General features: G+C 38.9%; 1 protein-coding gene across 12 annotated transcripts in view; it reads right to left on the reverse strand.

Annotated features, from left to right (window-relative positions):
* Positions 1–17,732: 17,732 nt before the first annotated feature.
* Positions 17,733–21,643, reverse strand: part of LOC108147618 (neurobeachin) — a 186,064-nt gene continuing 182,153 nt past the window's right edge. For all 12 annotated transcript variants that reach the window (XM_041710248.1, XM_041710244.1, XM_041710239.1 and 9 more), the window contains one exon: positions 17,733–21,203. In XM_041710248.1, coding sequence (XP_041566182.1) covers positions 21,113–21,203 — 91 coding nt within the window. In that variant the 3' untranslated portion in view covers positions 17,733–21,112. The remainder of the gene's footprint in view (positions 21,204–21,643) is intronic.

Genomic DNA, 21,643 nt, shown 5'->3' on the forward strand with positions numbered 1-21,643 from the left:
CACTGATGTATCCTGGTGTAAGCCCTTGCGATGATGGGAACTGCCAACAGCTGCAATTTTCGTGTGTGCGAGACTCAAATGACTGTTGCGATGGGGGCAAAATCTGAAGCGCAGGGGGCAATCGATGGGGACACTGGAATTTTTGGTAACTACATGCTTGAAACCAATCAGAGCATTGAAAAGGAACCCCTCACACAGGCATTTCAATGAAGCCCGAAATCGAAAAGCGAAAAAAATATGTGTATAAATGAATAACGCAAGAAGCCAACGATAGGGACAACGCATGACTGAAACCGAATATGTAATAAAATGCGCCAAAAAGAGAGCAGCCAAAATTGTGGTTTAAGAAAATAAATATGGAAAGGCCAAGGATATGCGCCGTTTCGATTTCGTAACGTTTCTGGAGGGAATACTTTATAGGCGATGACAGTGATATATTCAGTATACGCATAGATTACTCTGTACTGCATACCTTTTAATAGAAATGAGCGAAGATCTCGTTCTTTATCATATATTATATTTGTTTAATTACACTCCCCTTCCCAGTTTAAGTAATTTTTTATATTATTGGGAAGCGCAAAATAATCAGTAATTGGGACTTAGTAATTCCTACTGTTTCTATCTACCTGTTTTTCGTCCCTATCTACCTGCTCGTTTCTCCCTTAATTTCAAGCTTGGCATGCCTTCAGAATCAGTGGCCAAATTGAATTACTCTTGTGGACCTTTTCTTTTTCGTCCCACGGGTTGGCCACTATCGAGATGATATGACAAATCTCGACTAGCCGAAAGCCCAGATTGTCGAGCCAAGTGCTGCTATCCAATTTGAAGCACATGGCCGAAGGGACCCGAAACGGAGAAGGGGGCCAGAAAGGGGTTAAGGCGCAAGGCAGGAAACTTCAGTTGGAGTTGCAGCTTCAAGATGTCGAGGGTTTAGAAAGGAGACAGGGGGAGGGGGATGAAAGGGGAAAGGGGACTGAAGTTGAGGACGTCGCCCACTTGTGTAAATTGTAGCCAATCATGATTTAATAGATAAAAAACTGAAAGAGTTCAAGTGGATAAAGCATAAAGCGTCATGCACACAAAGGGTATGAGGATGATGATATGCCATCACCCATCACCCATCACCCACCACCCGCCACCCGTTCCCCGAGGTCATGGAAAAGGGTCGGGTGGTTTTGGGGGAAAACATGCAAACCATTTTAAGAGCTCCCCCAGGATCGATCTCGGCTAAAGCTCGGGCTAATAGTGGCCACCGCAATGGAGATACTACGCTGGTTGGTCTGGGCGGTGCGGAAGAGATTGGAAATGCCAATGGGAAATGGTAAAGGGAACTTCTGTCCTGAGATATTGAAACAAGACCAAGAAAGAGCCGAGCCGTACGAAAAAAAAAAAGGGAAGGGGATGGCAAAAAGCAAAGGACAAACCAAGTACAGGGGAAATATAGATGGCAATAGCAAGCAAGCCAGCCCTTTGCAAACCAAACCAAACCAAACCAAACCAAAGCAACCTACACCGACCCTCCGTTTTGAAACTCGAGTGGAGTCCTCTTCGGGTTCGCAGACGTTGATGGGGATATTCTAGTTGCCTTGCCGCCAAAATTCCTTCAATAGCTGCTGCTGCTGCTACTGCTACTGCTGCTGCTGTCGATGACGGAAATTGATAAACGCGCAAAGGGGAAACGTTGTTGCTCATGGATAGCGCAATCAAAAATCAGCCAGGGGTGTTAGAAAATCGGAGATGCCAGTAAATGATGGCGGCGGATGGCAATGGCGGATGGGAAGGAGGCTCACAATAACCAAAATCAAAATCGAAATCAAAAAATTGAGCAGCTTTTGATGACAGCTCAAGTGGCGAAGCAAATGCGAAGCTTTTAGCTATCGATTACGCTCACAACAACATTGAGCGGGGGGAGGATGTTGTTTGCCACTTTATGGGCGAATCACTACCATTTCCCTTAATTAATCTTGCAGTTTCCCAGGCTTCTCTAATCGCTGGAACATGTTGTGCACTCGAGAGGAGAATGCATTCAATGTGTCAAGTCAATTGAAATTAAATATCCTACATAATGGCAATGTTTTATACAAATTGATTATTTAAAATGGAATGTAAAGTAGTTGTGTAGTTCTTGTGTGACAGCTCAAACAAAATTACACAAAATTGCTTACAACTAGGAAACTAGTCACTGTCAAATAACACAAGGCCTTAATGATTTTCATTGAGCCATTTTGAGGCAATATTTAATGAGCTAATGCCATGACCCGAGGCATCAAAGCATCATGAATTAATCAAATTGCAAAGTGCGGCCAGCAAAAAAAAAGGGGAAGAAAGCTGAGCCGGCAAAAGAATTCATCACGATTAGCAGCGGGCGGTGGGAAAACGGGGCTGGGAAAATGTATAGGGGATGGGTCGGAAAAGCAGCAGCTATGCACTAATGAGCGATAGACAACACAGAACAAAACATTCAGGACTGGGTAAATTTAATACACAAATAGTGTCGGCGGGGGAAAGCGACGAAGAAAATGGCAAGAAACGTCGGCCAAAGAAAAGTTGGAACTATGTTGTAGAAGAAGGGCCAGAGAGCTCACCAAGGAGTTTATTACACAAAAAGGTTATTAAGATAAATACAATATTTAATTGCTCTCGAGGAGGATGCTCAAGAACAGAAAACATCATGGCATTAGGTTGAAAGAGGTCGGAATATATGGATACTTTAATAAACTGCACTCCGACAGTGGTGAGTCTGTTTTTAAATAAAGCCTGCAAAGGCGGACTTTCATAAATACACAGAACTGCAACTGGCAAGGGAAGCTAAAGATTTCACGCCTTTTAAGCAGGCTGGACACTGATGGACTTCCCCCAGACCCCAGCCTTATTCCCAGCACACAGAACACAGAACACTGAATGCAGGAGGCAGGAGGCAGGAGGCAGGACTTCTCTGCCAGGACAGTCCCACAAACGCACTCAACCTCTCACTCAAAATCCAGCTTCTGGCATCTGGCTTCCAACTTCAACTTCAGTTTCAGTTTCAGCTTTTGGCTAAAACCTCGGTCTGCATATTTCTGCACTCTGCCACTTTTCTGTTTCTGTTTCAGTTTCTGTATTTTTTTTTCTATCGTATGTATGTTTGCTCTTTGGCCAGCCGGAGTAGCAAAAAATTGGAACATTTGTATGCTAGCTTGTTTTTCTTTCATACCCTGTAATTGGGATATCGTGCGGTTCAGTAAAAACAATCTGGTTACTAAAATTGGCGCATTGTGTATGACACTTATCTTACCGTATGAAAAACGTATTGTAATCAGTAAACCAAAACATTGAAATGGTGTGAAAGCATTTACTTATTGTAGCCACCCATTAAGCCAGATTTTATTAATCTATAATGCAATTTATTTAATTTATTTATTTCATTTATAATGCAATCAATATAATCATTATTACAGAAAAGTTGAGTTATGTTACTATTTTCATACTATTTTCATATTACAGATAACGTATTACCACATTATCAAAGTTCTATTCTGCTCCTAATATAGTAAAACAATTATGGATAGAAAAATACTTTTTATTTTTGTTTCGAATGTATTGAAATTTCAAACACAAACAATTCAAATTTTGAGTACGATTTATTACAACATTAAAATGATGGGTGCATTTTATTTAATATATTCTTTTTTATGATCCCTGAAGGGTATTTAAACCATCGGCTATTGCAAATCCCTTGTTGTTTTGCTGTGTATTTTCCTACTTGTTGTTTTTGTGATTTGTGTGGCTTTCAAATTGCAAAATTTGCCGAGGCTGACATTTTGTTGAACAACAAGAGCAGAGTGGCACCGGAGGAGAGGGGCAGTGGGAGCAGGGATATGCCAGGGAAAAAATAAACCCGCTCTTGACGCGGGGTTATAGCAATGGATCCGGAGGCGGGGATCAGGACCGTCTATTGTACGGACGTGGCCTACATCAACATCTCCATTCCCCGATCCACGCACAGTCGGGATTCAGGATTCAGGATTCACGATTTCGAATTTAGGAGTGGGAAACAAAAACGTAGCAAATGGGCACTGAGAAAACAATCACGTGGAAAAAAAAGAATTACATATATTGATTTTCGAACGGTTCTTGAAATAATACTGCATACGCATCACTGGCAATCAAAAGAATTCTAGCATCGGTTATAAAATGTGGTATCTTCAAGGAAAGCAAATATTTTATTATAAATATTTTGTTTTATAATGCACGTTTTATTGTACTGTGTCTGCTGGTGCTTATGATTATGTAAGCTTCTGTCGTACACAGCATATCTAGCAAACAATATTACACTTTCTTCTACTGTCTTTATCCTCTCGTGATAACACCAAGTTAGCTAACAACAATTATATAAATGCGTGCACTGTCATTATGTGGTTGTTTCGTTCCTATTGTTCTTATATTTTAAATTTTTGTAACATAGTTTGATACTTTAGGCGATTTGCTTTATTAAAATATCAGCAGACCTCAAGCGATTACCATTCGAATACTATTTGTTTTGGTAATGTTTTTCTTGTCCAAAAGTCGCAAGGGCTTAAATTAAAAGTTCGAATCCGAATCAAACATTTTGTTGCCACGAAATATAATATAATAAATCAAGGATTCCCTAGCAATGTTGTTTTCTTTTAATATTTTTAATGATTTTGGTTATATTTCTCCTTGGGTATTTACTATTTAATTGTGATAATATTATATTTTTTTCTCAGTGTTGGCGGGGGCGTGTGGCCGTCATTCTTGCAACCAGTTGCTATCCCCTCGCGCCTCAAACCCACACCCACTGCCCCCCAATTTGGCACCCCTTTGCCCGATGGGCATTGACACCTACAATCCGTTTGAATGCTGCTCTCCGTTATCGCTAGTTGCAATTGCAATGAATGCTGCTAGTGTTGCTGCCGTGCTCCTGGTGTTGTTGCCTTGCTGATGCTGTTACTGCCGGGCTGATGCTGTTGTCGCATAATTTAAGCCCGACAGAAGGACCGCCAGATAGATAGTAAAGGTGGGAACGGTGCCGGTGGAGGTGTCATCCCGGCATCCCGGCATCCTGGCACCCTGGCATCCTGGCATCCGAAGTTGCCTTGGTGATTGCCATAAAGCAACTGCCATACGTCCGCTAGCCCACTCTCCTCCCACTCTCCTCCCACTTGGTGCAAAAATCACGACCGCCCCGCTTTACCCTTTGTGTTTCAGCCTGGAAATAGAAGCAAGATGTTTTGTTAGATAACCACTACTGAAAATCTGGGGAAGGGAAATGAGAGTTTGATATTGCCAACAATCTTGAACGCCCAACACATTCTGGACTTTAATTCAATGGTTGTTTTGTCGATTGGAAATTTCCTAATTGGCACACAAATATCGGTGGCAAATGATGCACGAAATTTGTGACAAAATAGTTGAGAGACTGATGAAGTAAAATTAATTAATAATAAATTCAGCACTCTTCATTTTTTTTTTCATATATTATTTTTGAAAACCTATCGCAAGTTATTTCGCCAAAGAAATGAACATGTCATATTTTAGTTATATTATATTTCATTTTGTTTGCTTCAAGTCCTTGGCTTAAATTCATTTTGAAAATGCATGGATAAGGCAAATATTTTAATGAAATATAAATGAGAGCGCAAAGATATTTTCATCCAACACATAGATTGATTCAAAAGTTGTCCTTTTCATTGGTATTTTTCTTCTTTTTGGCTTTCAGTAAATCCAATTTGCTGGCATTTCACAATTGCACTGCAAAATTCTTTCCCGCACAAATACAGCAAATAGAGCAAACGATAAAAAAATGTAATCCCCCCAAAAACCAGATCGTTATCCTCCATTGGAACAGCCCCAGACCGACGCCCATGCAAATTGGCCGCAGGCATTGGGGCAAACATTGATATGCATATAACCTGAAAAAGCATGTATATATGTAATTCTATATACATATATGTAGATGTTATTTGTTATGCAGTTTGGCAATCGGGTTGGTGGGGTAATAATACAGTGCGTTAAATAATATGCTCGAGTGATACCACAGATGCCAAACGATTTTAAATACATAGTTTTCTTAAAAGCTATTCCTAGTCCTACTAATATTTCCTATAAATAATTCTTTATGTTCATAATGCTTAAAGCGACGCAAAATTGTAATTTGTTGGTTAAACATTCTATACAAATTTCAATTTAACAATTGTATCTTAAAAATGTTTTTCATTATAAATGCCAAACATTACACTTTTGATACGCACTGTCTGCATCCACACGGAGAATTGATTAAACAAATATTTGCATTTGCCTGTGGTCCTTGGGTGCCCCTTCTACATCCTTTTTTATTCGATGTTTTTAGTTGTTTTGTTGTTGTTTTGTGTTGTGTTGTCGTGTGACAAATCCTTGCAATTACCGTAATGCCAGCGGCCTTGAATTGAAGGCTGAATGGTGGTGGGCGAGTGGAGAAAGGGCGGAGTAGATAGGATGAAAAAGTGGTCATGCATATGCATGAATTTACATGATGGACATATGTCGAGGGACAGGACCTGGGACTTGGCTATTTGATTGCAATTGTGTGTGGGTGTTGGCTCTTTTATTTACGAAATCCAGCTGTGGTTATTCCGGCAAAAGGTTCTGCCCTGGTCCTCTGGTTTTTTCCTGGGCAAGACGATATGCTTTTCATTATTTTTCCCTTGCCCGGAGAATTATTAGCTTGTGCGATTCAAAAGAGTTCTAGTTTTAACTCTGAATACTAAGTAGTTGCTCTCTGGATTTGCTCGGTTTTGGAATAATTAAGAGGAGCTGGCTGGCACACATGGCATTTACACATGGAAAAATATTTATTTTCTCTATTTAAATATGTATTTATTTTTTGTTTGCCCTCCCTAGCTTTTTGGTAACACATGCAACGATTGCTAAATATTGATGTTTTTTTTTTGTTAAATTCCAACGTAGACTAAGCTGGCATCCAATATGTTAAACAAATATAAATAAAAATATTCCGAAAATTTTATTTCCAAGTAAAGTTGGAAAGATACCCAAAAGACGATATGCAACTTTTGTTTCTGAGCATTGCTTTTTTGTTGCTCCTCGCAAGATTAATTGCACTCCCCAGTCAGTTTCCTGTATTCTTGAAGGACGATGATGATTCAGCTCCCAGAGCTACCAAAAGTTGGAGATGCCCTGACGATGACAGCCAGCAGGCCTGGACGTTTTTTTTTTTTGTTTTCTATTTTCTGGGACTGAGTAGGTACTACCCACTGGGAATGCGAACTGGTGGGTCCGGGTTCCGAGTTCCGAGTTTCGACTCGCCAGCTGTCACTTCCCCCTGGACGAAAATGTGGGCCATAGGTTTCTCTCTATCCTTCGCTTTGAGCATATCGCCTTTGTTTTGCTCCTGGGAAATGTATCTCAGGGATCCGAAATGTATCCGTATCTGTTACTATTCCTGTGTCCAGGTAGCAGAGTTTATAACTTGTGCTATGTACTATGTGCTATTCCTTGGACAGCTTGATTGATTTGTTGACTTTCGGCTTGGAGGGTAATGCAGCTTCGGGCCATGTAAAATAATTCTAAATTTTGTCCTCATTCAGTTTGCCGCCTGGCCAAACTATGATGAATGGTTTTGATTGTGTGTACCAGTGTTGAAAGCTGCAATATTTTCAAGCCAAATATACATATTTCAGCTATTTTTAAAATTTTTTATGATAAAACCGTTTGTGTTTTTTGAAAAACTTAAATGTTTATTTTTAAATATATTAGCAGACTTTCAAGCGAAAATTAAAAATTCAATTAAGGAAAATGAGTGCAGTATTTGTCAAGCTTTTTCTGCTGCCTTCACTGTTTGATTAAGCTAATTTTTTTCGAGTGAAGTGTTTTTTTTTGTCCATGGGCAACTGTTGCCGCTGCTTTTGGTTTTTGGTTTCGGTAATGACCACGCAACAACAGCCGGAGGAGCAAAGTGCACTGGCCAACAGCAAATGAAAAATGGCCACTCCAGATTCAGCCCTTCAGTCCGTCGACTGTGGACTGCGGACTTGGGTCTTTCCACAGCAACATAAACAACACAGGAGCAACAACATTACAGGAGCAGCAACATCACAGGAGCAACATTCTCAACGAGAGGTCGTCGTTTTGCTGCTGCTACTGCTACTGCTACTGCTTTGCCCCTCGCCAAATTGGAAAATATGTGAGTGCTTTTTGATTTTGTTTTCCCTGCTGTTTTGCAATTTTCCTGCCATATTTCTTCGTGTTGCATCCACTCCGTCAGCGTCTTCGTTTGGCCTTTTTACTCTTGCGTTTTTTTTTGTTGTTGCCCATTTTCCCCCTCTGTCTGCCTCAAGTCAAGTTAGTCGAGTTAGAAATTGGAAAATTGCACGGCAACCTGGACAGGTTTTTGCAACAAACGTGCCAAAGATGCAGCACAATCTTTCATGGCACTCACGTTGAGCGTTGACAATGACAGCAACACCAAGAGCAACACCAAGAGCAACAGCAATAGCAACTGCAGTAGTTAAAGCAATAAAACTAGCTGACATTTTGATAACGAGCATCCCAAATAGCCAATGGCCAATAAAGATACGAATCACACGGAATGCGAAATGAAAATTCTAATCTCATAAATATGGCGGAACATTTTGAATACCAGATGTTAATTTTAACAGAGAATGAAATAGTCAAATTGATAATATCAAAGTAATTGAGAAAATACAATGGGTATTTTCACATTTTAAACCAAAGATCAGTAATATATCCCATAAGAACTATAAATAATAGTCAAAAGTGTAATTCGACACAACGTGGACTACCGTCCACAGTGGCAGAATAAAAGCTTTTGCAGTCGCCACTAATTAATTCAAATCCAATCTCTAATTCTCTTAGAAAGTAATTGCAATGAGAGAACAAATATTCATTGCTGCTTTCAAGTTCCTATTTTAGCGACTTTTCTTGCCCTCAAACACTTGACGTTAAATCAATATCGATCGAATCACTAGAATTTCGCGCTCTACGACCTGCTCCGCTCTTACTTTTATATATATTTATCATTCACCTTTCCCCCCTTATATATATTTTTCCTACTGATTTCCCACCATTTTCCCTCACATTTCCCCCCTAACCCTTTTTAATGCCCAGCATTTTGTTCTCTAATTTGGCAGCCATCGACGTGCTTAGCAGTAAAAATATGCAACTGCGGGATTAGGAATGACTTTTACTCCATATTGGGTGGTGATTTGGGGTGGATGGGGGCGGAGGATGCGGGCGGAGAGGGAAAGGGGGTGGCAAACTCTGGAGACAGCAGCCATGGCCGGAGTGCCATTGAGAAGTTTCAAGTGGTGAAGCGAGCGGCGGCGTGCAAAAAGTTGGCTGCAGTTGCAGTTGCACTTGGCCCAAGTGGCGGGCGTGGTCATAAAACAAAAAGGGAGGGGACTCCCTCCAGGGGGCTTAAGTGTACCCACCTTTACTCACACAAATACACACACACACACACAGATATCCCTATACAGATATATACACCTGAATCTTAGCTAGACATCGTTGTCATTGTCGTTAGCAAATATATGGCCAAAGAGGATCAAAGAGCGTTGCACGTTCGCAAAAAAAAAAAAAACAAAAATAATTGCAGTGGCGGTGGAAACCCCCTTTGGGTTTTTTTTTTTTTTTTGAAATGGCGGCAGAGGACGAGGTCGCCGGATGCAAAAGTATGCGTTTGCAAAAAAAAGGAAGGAAACGACAAGGCAAGGGGGGTTCTGGAAAAAAAAACGCAAGGGGGGGCGTGTTGGCATTCGTTTTGAAAGTCAAATTCCCCATGCGATGATGAGGATGTTGATGGGGCGGCGGGAAAAGGATTGAGAGCGGGAAAAACGCAGGCGCTAAGCCTCCTTAATGTCATTTGTCATCTTTTGGCCAAGTACCAGAAGGAGCTGCAGTCGGTTCTGTTTGCTATTATGCAAATATTATTTCGTGCCAAAGCCAGAGAAGGGTGGCCAAAATGAAAGGTTTCGGAAGAAGGAGTGTCATTTCTGTTACCCACTTCACTTTTATATTTTAAGGTGAGGGGTGCGCAGGGGGATGTATTAAGGGTGAAGAAGGGGTAAATAAAAGGTGAAAAAGGGGTGAGGAAGAGGATAAAGAGGGAGCAGAAGTACGAAAAGAAAGGCTTTAAGCGACAGGAAGCAAGGGGAAGCGCCTTTTTCGGTGCCCACTTCACTTGCATTTTATAATGGAGCAGCAAGAAAAGTTGCTGCTGAAGACAATCAAAATGAAAAATATAAAAAAAATATGTATAGGTTGACAAGGTTCGCAGCGGGGTGCATAAAAAAAACAGTGCATCTGAGGAAAACTTATCGATGGCATTTAACTTTTCTTTATCGACAGCACACTGGGAGTGGCAACAAAAGCCTGTCAAAGGCACTGGCATTAGTTTCCCGCCGCAGCCAATCACAACCCCATTCCTAGCGCTCCCATCACCCTTGAACCCCCTCTTGAAAAAACAATGCACCCCCCATGGATGCGTTCACTTCACTATTGACTCTCCCTGTTTGTGATGTTGTTGATTTGTCGCTTTCTTACACCATAGCACCATAGCAAAATAGGAGAAAATTTTTGAGAAAAAAAATAGTTTCATTAAATTTAATGTGCTTCATATTAAAAACAAAAAACCTTGATGGCCCATCGGTTTCCATTTGGTTAAATCAACTATAAATACAAACAACTATAAACAAAACAATTTAAAATTAAGTGCCGAAAAAGGTATCCAAAAAAACACATAGTTTTGGAACAATTTATAAAAGTACTTTTGAAACATTAAATATTTAAAAAATTTAATAGTGTTTGTTATGTTGGTTTAATTTGAATTTTGTTAAAACAAATTTTTTGCAATTTTTTTTTAGCCCTGAGTTCCTAATTTGTTATTTAGCATGACATTGTTATATTCTATTAGTGTCATTTTAATGAGATGATTTGCTGGATTTTAAATTCTTTTGTTTAGTGTATCACCCAACCAGCAATTAGTTTCGTAAGAATTTGGCCTGCTGCTGCAATTAGTTTTCATTTTCATCTGCATTGTGAAGCAAGTGTGGTTCTTGAGTTATCAGTATATAGCGCACACAAAAGCAGGATGGCTGAGGATGGGAAAATGACTCGAACCCCGTTGGCAATGTCAGAATGAATTGAAATGAAATGGAACGTGACCAAATTTGGCCACATGTCAATATGCTAATGATGATGTGGCGCTGCCAGCTGCCCCGTCCGCCGCCCTTCATCCTCCCCCCAGTAGTAGCTTGCACTATTGTTTTCAGCCTTTGAAACGGCAGCAAAATCAGCAGCTATACAGAGAGAAGCAACACGAGGAACGACGTCTGCGTGAAAAGCTTTAAGCAAATGGCCAGAGAAATGGGACCTGTGTAGAGAAGGGGTTTGTAAGGGGTTTGTAGTGGCAAAAGAGAGAGACGGAGGGAGGGAGGGAGGGAGGGAGGAGGGAGAAGGCGAACACAGCGGACACAGGCATTCCCATTGCCATGGTCATGTTGTGTAATTGGCGGCCCGAAACGAATTGAAATGGGAAATGGCAAATAAATTGAATGAAACGTGTACCGCATCCACTGGGAGTTGAACAAGGATGGAAAACAGGCATGAAGAAAGAGAGAGAGCGACAGAGAGGAAAATGAAAATAAAGAGTGAGAGGGAGAGGGAGAGGGAGAGGAAGAGGAAGAGGAAGAGGAAGATAGGAGCACCAGCACAGGTGAACGAGAGGGCGTGGCCTGATGTTGACCGCAAAGTGGCTTTTCCCTTTCCACATCCGCCTTTCTCACCCACTCCCATTTCCGCTTCCGCATCCGCTTCCGGCCGAGGCCATTAAATATTTACCAACAGCATACGAAGATCACATCGAGGCCGGAAATTCACCGCATTCTGCATTCTGGAAAATTGGAAAATACTAGAGAAGCGAACTTCAAAAGTAACCGACAATGAGCGTTCGTAGAAAGCACATAATTAGTTCAGCAATCGATCCTTACATGTTAGATAAAAGATAATAACTATTTTCTCAAAGTCTTTTGCATTTTTTTCCCCCCGAATTAAGACAATATATTATTTATTAAAAAACATAAGAACATATATAGAAAATACAAATTATATTATCTATTTCAAGTTGAGAACTGCAAGGCTTATTATTATATTTATTCGTATAATAGTTTGTAGCTTGTTATTGTTTTCAATGTCGTTTGATCTCTTGAATAGAAAATATAACGTTTCAGTTTGCCAAATGCTGCGCATCTTCCTTTAACTTGAAGTCCCTCGGAAATCCTCATAAAGTAGACTGTTCATGGGGTTTCCCCCACTTTTTTTTTTAGTGCCAACAGATGTCACTCCATGCCCCCCTCCCCCTTTCCGCTGGTGCGTTTTTCTTTTTTAAATAACTTTCTTGGTGCGCTACTTATTTTTTTTTCCCATTGTTTTCGAGGGCAGGAGGAAAATGTAGAGTCTGTGGCACGATGCCAGATGAAAGGCAACAAAATCAACAAAGGAGCGGCTAGCAGATAAAGAATTAATTTTGCACAAATACGCTTACATGCTGCGTAATAGTCGGTCGGCAGTTTGCACTTTTCGCCCGATCCTTGCGACGACTCCTACTCCTACTATATATATATATGTATATATCCTATATATGGGTGCGAATATATGTATGCATGTCATGGGGGCCATGCAAATGAAAGGATAAAGGATAAAGGCGGGGGAAATTTGTCTGGTTTGTGCATTAAGCGTAAGCTGCAACAAATGACAGCGGGTCGCGGGGGTTGGCAGAATGGGAAAAGTGGGAAAAGTGGGGGGAAATGTGGAAAACGGGGAAATGCGAACAATGGGAACTGAGCCAAAGTCCCGCAGGACAATGGCAATTTGCGGGCGTTGACAGTTGCCCAAAAAGAATAAAAAACAGAAATAGTGTTTCATTGTGCTGCACATGGGAAAAAAAAGAAGAGATTTATTAGAATTACAAATTCGCTAATGTTAAATTGAGCAATTTAAAGCACCATAAATAAAACAATCTTTGAATGTTCAATGGAGATCAATGGAGAAATCAATAAATATCTTTTAAAAATTAGAGTGAATGTTAAAAAAACGATTTATTATTTGATACAAAAATGCGATTTTCATATGCATTTAAATCAACTTCACCAGCAAATTAAAGTCAATATGTTATCGACAATTGTAAATAAATTTGATCGTTTAAATAGTTCAATATAAAAAAAAAACGTGAAAAGTAAATGAAAACTTTCAAAATTCTATTTCGTTCAGTGCGTATTTTGGAGTGCGTTTAAGTGTGTGCCAATAAAATCCGCACTCCATAGAGAAAGACAGCTCCTCCGTCGGGGCAACTTTGGCTCTTGTGGCTAACCCAATTTACCTTAATTAACCTGCTGAATATTTCATTACTCAAACATTTCCACATACACACTCACACACCCACGACCCCACACACACACACTTATCGCTTTCAATTAGGCTGCTCTGACATTTTTACACCCTGTTAGCAAGCACATAAAAATCCCTTCGTGTTTTTCCTTTTTTTTTTAGTTCGCATTTCAATATCTTTCATACCCCTTCCCCCGCCAAATACAGCACTTGTTTTTGTTGTTTGGCAAAGGTTTCTAATTACTCACCGCAGCTGCCACGCCCCGCGGGCGCCCCCTTAACTCACTGGTTGACTGACTTAATTACAAATTGCATTATTTATCGGGCGACAAAGTTCGTCAAACTGCAGAATCCCAAGGACGAAGAATGAAAGGGGGGGGGGTGGCGGTGGGAAAACGGCGAAAACACTCGGATTCAGCAGCTCGGCGATAATCGACATTCGAACGTGTGGCAGGTGGGAGGAACCCCCCGCATTCTGCAGCAAATAACTCAGCTTTTGCAGTCTTTCACATACAGCAGTTCGGGTTCTTCAATAATACGTACGAGAAACTAAAGTTGCAATTTCGAAGCGAAAGTTTTGGTAGCCTGCGATACCCTTTTAGAAATTGTGCATTATAGAGCATTTAATTTAAATTATGTTTTACAAGGTTTCAGCTCGATTTTGGTCACAATTTACATATTGTTAGGCTAGTTAATTTAATATGAATTCATTAAAACCACAAAAAAGCATAACAAATGTGTGCATATAGTAAATATTAACTATATTAAGCCAACAAAGCCAGCCGGAACATGCTTTTGACCAATGAAAAATTAAGTATTTAATATAGTATTAACGTGGCCAATTACGGAGGAAAATCATAATCCAACTAATCTCATTGAAAAAAAGAAAAAATGCTTTTGAATCTGAATAAATAAATTCAGCTAATTAGGGTTGTATATGTAGATACATATTATCTAATTACATTTTATTTGTTTAACATCAATTTCATACACCATACTAACCTAAAGTTAATCAAATAAACAAAATACTATGCTATCAATCATAATTGAATAGGAATGGTAAAAACAAAGCATGAACATAAAAAAAATCTACTTACCACCGAAATGCCATTCATATTATTCTGAATGAATTTAAAGCATTGTATGTTTATTATTTCATGCAGTTTTGATGCAGTACTCTAATTTGTACCTCAGTAATGTTAGAAATATTTTTGCTTATTAACATGAATATGATAACAAAGACTAAGGGTAAAGGTATTGTTTTCAAATCTTAGGAGGTATTCCCAGGTTGAAAGAATTCACATCATTATACAATCCACTGGTATTTTTGGTACCCTCTCTAGGAAATCCCTTCGAATTTATGTCACCTGGTCAGTTGTAGCTTTTCCTGCTCCTACCGCTCCTATCGTTCCTTCCGCTCTTCAAGCCACCCCCTTGTGGCGGCACCTTTGTGCATATGTGTGGCTGGTGGTGCGGGTGGTGCGGGTGGTGCGGGTGGTGCGGGTGGTGCGGGTGGTGCAGGTGGTGGTCCAGGCTGGCCCGAGGGAGTGGGGTGGTGCTGAAAAGTATGCTACGCTCTGCGCACATGGCACATAATTGAGTGACAACGTGGTCTGAAACATTTGCCAGGCGGACACCGTCAAGTGCTGGCCAGCCAAAACGGGGTGGAGGGGTGGTTGGGTAGTTGGGTGGCTCAGTGGTTAAGTGGGGCGCTCTGTGGGTGGCTTTGTGGGCGGTGGTGTATTCTAGGGCTGCCTTGGCTGGCAGCTGATGCAGGGCATTTGAATTTGTAATGAGATTACACACAGACAGAGACGCAAGAGCTATGGCCATACATATATACATACATATATAGGGAGGATACAACACCTGCTGTCTTCCCGTCTTTTTCGCTCTCAACATCGTTTTGTCTCTCTTCTCTCTCTGTCTCTGTCGGTGTGGCTGTCTCTTGGTGTAGCAACTGTTAATTGTGGCCATAATTAAGGTGACCCCGAACCGGTTGGCCATACGCAAAACGTGACGAGCTCATTAATTTTGTATGCTTTATTTGCCCTCAACTGTCCTGCAACATTTCTCTTTTCGCTTTGTGTCCTTTTTTTTTTTTTTTTTTTTTTTTTTTTTTTGCTAGTAGTGCCATCTCTATCGCCATCTCTATTGCTATCTCTATCTCCATCTCTATCCGAGTCCGGATTCAGTTTGCTTTTTCTCCAGCATTTTGTGTGTTGATTTTAAACCCAGATGCATAGGGCGTCGGATGATGATGATGATGATGATGATGATGATGATGATGATGATGATGATGATGATGATGATGATGATGATGATGATGACTCCAGGACGTTGTTAGCGCTGTTGCTGCCACTTGGCTGCTTTATGTCATTGCTGGTTAAGCGATGCGTCTAATTTGCAGCTGCTGCCGAAGCTGGACGGCTCCTCCAAGGCCCTCCCTCCCTCCTCCGCCTTCTGGCACGCCCCCTACTTGCCAGGGAAAAATATGCATTCTGTAAGGCGGGCAAAAACGAAAAAAGAATGTGAGAGGAACAGGGAGAGAAAAAAAGAGGATGATGAAACTTTAAATACTCTTGGATTTATTGGCAACATTTTGTTTCGAAACTAGCATGATCTTTTTTTCCTTTTCACCATACGGAAATTGACCAAGTTTCAATAAGTTTAAATTTTTAAGAAGCAAACTATGATGATAACTTGTACGGCATTTAATGTCTCGATCTATTTTGGGGTTTTTTTTTAAATGCATTCTTTAACTATGGGCCATGGAAATTTTCAAGTCTCAGGTACCTAGATGTTTATAATAATTAAGAGTTGTCATATTACTTAACCAAGGTATTGTATTGTTGTAATACCTTGTAATGCAAGCTATCATTGAAAATTATGATACGCTTGATAAAAAGGGTATTAAAAACCCACAAGCCGGTGAGAAATTGTTTGCATTTACTTTGGCTTGAACCTGGTTTTTAGTCCTGTTCTTAGTCCTGGCAAATAGTATATGGAGGCGTCTGCCTGTTGACTGCCACCTGGCTGTGTGGCGGTGTTCCCTCTCTAAACCGCGTTGCTCGTTAATTTTGCAGCATTTCCGCTAGCAATTTTCAGGCAACTCCTACTGCTTGCTACTTCATCCTTCGTACCGTTGTTGCTGATGTTGTTGTTGTTGTTGCTGATGTTGTTGCCTGCAACCGGAAATGCAGGAAACGGATATTACACGCTCCAGAAAACACACAGCGGCGGTGGGGAAGCACTGTTGGTGGGTAACTGGAATAATATGAAAGAGATATGACTTTTGATGACAACGTGGATGTTGGCTGCTACTGCTACTGCTGCTGCTACTGCTGCTGCTACTGCTGCTTTTGCAATTTGATGCATTTTCCGTGTTTAGACAGCTGCCCTCAAAGTTGTCCTTAGCGCCTGGCACTCACCTTTTCTTCTGGCCCTGTTTTTCCTTTATCTCCACCGCTTTTACCCGCTTTTCCCGCCCGGCTTTTCCGCTTTTCCCAGCAATTGCAACTGGAAACGCAACTGGAGCGTGCAAAAAGGAGCCAAGGAACGCGAATGAACGAGGCGCTTTAATTGCTTAGCCCATGGAATCGTTGTCTCGCTTTTCAATTTTTGCCTGCTTTTCGTTTTCGTTTTCGTTTTTTTTTTTTTTTTTGTGTTTGTATGCTGGTTGGGATTTTTCCTTTCTGGCTGTTCAATTGTTAGGAAAATGAAATTATTGCAAGCCAGCAGAATCGACGGCAAAACCAGGTCACAGCTGAAAAAGAGGATTTTGGCCAAAATGAATTGACTTTCCACATTCCCTTCCTCGTTGCGCCAAAATAGAAAACAAATTCGATGTTTGTTTTTTTTTTTTTTTTGTAAGATTTCATTGTTTTTGTTGTTCGGTTTTATTTTGTATTTTTTACTCTTCAGTTTTTTTTTTTGTTTTGCATTTTTGTGTTTCTTTATTGAACATAATAATTTGTTGTTTCGTTTTGTTTTTGTTGTTGTTACTTTTAATGCTTGCTCACTTTCGCTTTTTAAATTTGTAGCTTAAATTTAATTTGAAATTTTTCTTTAACGCTCATTCAACGCGCGACCTTTAATTACTTCCATGCAATTTAATCTTTTTTCTGTTTAATAATTAGTTGTGTTTGTGTGTGTATGTGTTTTAGGGGGGAGGGGAATGTGGTGTGTGTGTGTAGGTGTAAGCTTAGTTTGTTAGAATTGTAGCGTATTTTAAATTTAATTTTAATATGCATAAATTGTTTGCCCTTCGCCCCTCGCTAGCTAACCTTTCGACCTCTCTTTTCTGCCGCGTCATCGCTTTTCGCTTAATCATTTCCCGCCTTTGTTTATTATTTAATGTGTTAAATTTTCGCTTGCTTTTATCAATTTCAATACACGCATTTTGCAAAAAAAAATTTTTTTCTTTTATATATATCTATATATATAAATGGTTTTTGTTTAGCAATATTAATGAACATTTATTTCGTAGCATTATCTTTTTATGTATTTTGTAATTTGTTATTCGTAATTTGTATTTCGTATTTTGCTGTCTTTTGCTTTTGTTGCTGCTGCTGAATAGATTAAATTGTTGTTTTTGGCTCTCTTGTTTGTTAGTCTGCTATTTAACAATGTTGACAAAATATATATACACATGTATATCTATATATATTTCGATTGTGTATATGTGTGTGTGTGTTATTTTTTGTGTGTGCCTGTCTTTAGCTTTAACTTTGCCTGCGATTTTCGGCTTTATGCACTAATTTTAAAATGCCTTCTTCCGCCTGTGTAAATAATTATATGAAATAAATCTTGCCCGTGCATGAGTAAATTTCTAACATATTTTTTGCTTTTACTTTTTTTGTATTTTTCCTTCATTTATAACTTTACTCTTTGTGAAGTTAAATTTTCGTTTTGTATAAATTTAAAATTGTCAGCCATTTTCTTGTTTCTTTTTTTTAATAAAAACGTTATGTAATTTATTTATATTTATGTTATGTTTAATATGACTACCGTCTCGATTTTCCAACTTTCTCATCTTCATTAAGTTATATAAAAAGTGCGTAATTAAAAATTGTTGGCGTCCGCAGTTAATATTCATGTTTTCTGTATACTTTCAGTTAATAGCTAAACTTTTAATACCATATCATATTAAGATACACACGGCTGTGCGAGCAAAAAAAAAATTGTAGTAACTGCTCGGAGTTCGAGTTTTCTGCCTCGACTTTTCCATCGAGTTCAAGTTATCCGCTTTCGCTTCATTGCGTTTCCTTTAATTTGATTTGATTTGAATTCCTTTTCCTCTTTTCCGTTCGGATGCTTAGTTGCTGACTTTCGGATTGGGCTTTAAAAATACTTTACTCTTAGGACAGTTTTCCATGGATTTATGTACAACATTTAAATTACTAATAGTTGTAATTTTTATTCGTCACCTTCGCTTTGACGCGGTATTTAATTTACTCTTGTGGACTTAACAAAACAAAAAAATTCGTGAAATTAAATGTTAGCTGTTTGCGTGGATTATTACTAAATGTTTATTTATTTTTTTAATTTGCTGAGGGTTGTCATTCTAGCTGTTATTAGCATAATGCTTCCTAAATATGTACACACAGAGAGTGGAAAAATTGAATCCGTTCTAATTGCGAATTAAGTTCGTATTTAAGGTGATAAATTGTGGAGTTTCTTAAGATCTGAAAAAAAAATCGCACACGAAAAGGAAAAAAAGTAAATGGGAAAACGTATCTGTTTTAGGGTATTTTCTTCAAGCTCCAGATTAAATCGGACAAGACACAACAATAAGAGCTGGATAAACGTCCGTGCTTATATGTGTTTATCTGTAAGCGAGGATGATTTTCCAGCTCCACACAACATATTCATACATTCACGATACCTATATGTGGGTTCCAATTTTATTTTGGGGAGGGTTTCTTTCAGCTGGACTTGATTCAATTTGTATCGCTTTTGCGCTTTTACAACCGAATGTGTACGTTTTTAGCCGTAAACTCTATATATACTTGAAGTATGGTTATAGTAATTGCCTTAGCACTCGTTTTTATATACAAATCTAATCGGTAAGTGCCAGAGTGGTGCGCCATGGATGGATTGGTTGGTTTTTGTTTTTGTTTTTGGTTGCGAATCGCTTGGGAAAATCAAAGGCAGAATCTGCGGTTAATATATTATAAAAAACACCTCATCCTGGACGTTCATTGATTGGTTTTGTTTCAAGGAAGCCAATTTTTCATTTTTTGGGAGTCGACGTGACATAGGGGGTAGTAGGCTAATTTTGGACGCAATCGAAAATTTTCTCACTTTTACCTAACAAATATAGCTAACAAAAAAAAAAAATACAAAGAACAAACAATTGTAGAGAATATACAAAAAAAAAAACAACGAATACATATGTAAAGACTATATTTTGTTTACGTTTATGTTTTTGTTTGTTTTCGCTCTCGTTTCGAAATTAGCGGTCGGTGCAGCATGGCGTATGCGTGATATTTGTGAAACGAGAACGAAAAACGAAATCGCCGCATTCGCTTGGATAAGTTTAGCATATTCCGCTTCCGTTGGCGGATATATCTGTAAGTTTATTTATATATATAAAATGCCTTTTTATATTTGTTTTTGTTGCTGTTATTTATTTATTATATTCTGTGGCTCTTAGCAGCGTTGATATTTTAGTTGTTGTTTGGATTTTAGTTAGCGTTTTTTTGTTGTAGTTAAGTTGAGTGTTAGTCAGCTACAAATACATATGCGTGTGTGTACTAAAATATCTCGTATCCGCCTCATGCTTCACTTCCGTTTCCTGCTCCGTTTTACTCTGCCCTCTCTTTTCTTCTCTATTTATCAGCTTTATTGCCTTGGCATTGTCCTTGCTTGGTTACCTTGTTTATGTGTGTGTGTGTGTAAAAATGGGATGTGTTTCGGAGTGTGTATTTGTGTGTGTGGATTTGTCACAAAGAACTAACGCTATAATTAAAAATTGGCTTTCTGCTTTCTCTACCATTTTTCTTTCTTTTGGCCGCTTTAGTTTCATTATTTTCTCCCTTCATTTGCGTTGCGCAGCGTTTTGTTTTTTTTTTTTGTTTGTTTAAATTTTTATGAGAACTTTTGCTACGTTGGTATTATAATGCATGTGGAATTAGCTTTAGTTTTAGATTTACTTTAAGATTTATTAACTGCTTATTGCGTTTTATAAACACTAACTTCATTTGTCTTATTTCAACTACTTACTTAAGCCGCCAACTTTTCTCACTTGCCTTCTCCTCCGTCGCTATCTCCTTGTTTTTTGCCGTTTCAATTTTGCTTTTGCCTTTGCCCTCCTCCATTTTGCCATAACTTAACATACATTTCGTTAATACTAGTAAAAAAAATGTTTTCATCTTCTGTTCTGTTCCGTTCTCTTTTTTTTTTGTTGTTACTTTTTTTTTTTTTGACTGGCTTTCATGGGCCAAACACACACTAATGCACAATTAATACTAGACAAAAAAAAACATAGTTTCGCTTACTAGCCTAGAGTTGTAAAGGTCTATATAGAAAAAAACCGATCTTCCATCCTTGCCATTTTTTTTTTTTAAGTACTTCGTAGTTGCTTTGCGATCGTTTCCATATTTTATTTCCGTTTCAGTTTTCGTTTCCGTTTCCGTTACTGTTTCCATTTTCTTGGCCTTTGTTAACTGGCGAGTCGTGGGTTGTTGGAATGTCCAAGCGTCCAAACTTAGTAGCGCTGCTGGTACTCGTGGTGCCAGCGGTTGAAGTCGATGTGGAATACTATGATCGAGCCCGTCGAAAGTCCGGCCAGAAGGTATCTATATAGAGAAGTAGGGGAGGAAAGGTAGAAAAGCGGGGAAAGCAAGGGGTTAAAAACGGTTAAAAGCGACCCTAACTAAGATAAAAGTTGATTGTTAAATAAAATGGAATAATAATTTGTAGGCCTTTAAATACTTGTCTTAATGCAAATTCAATGCTCTACAGTTTGTATTTTTTTTTACTATTTTGTTAACCATATAATGTTTTATTATTTCTATAAAGTTTTCTTCAAGTTAAGTAACTTTAAAGCCTTAACTTAAGTAAATTTCATATTATTAGGTTGGTGCTCTGCTTTTGGGTATATTTTTAACATATAATTTTTTTGAAATAAACATAAAATCTAATGGAAAGAATACCCAAGTAGTTAAAAATACAATTGGTTTTAATTTTTTATAATTTTTAGTATTAAAATAGCTAATTTAAGGGATATTTATGTGGT

This window comes from Drosophila elegans, unplaced genomic scaffold, assembly GCF_018152505.1.
Source record: "Drosophila elegans isolate 14027-0461.03 unplaced genomic scaffold, ASM1815250v1 contig_149, whole genome shotgun sequence".
Classification (NCBI taxonomy): domain Eukaryota; kingdom Metazoa; phylum Arthropoda; class Insecta; order Diptera; family Drosophilidae; genus Drosophila; species Drosophila elegans.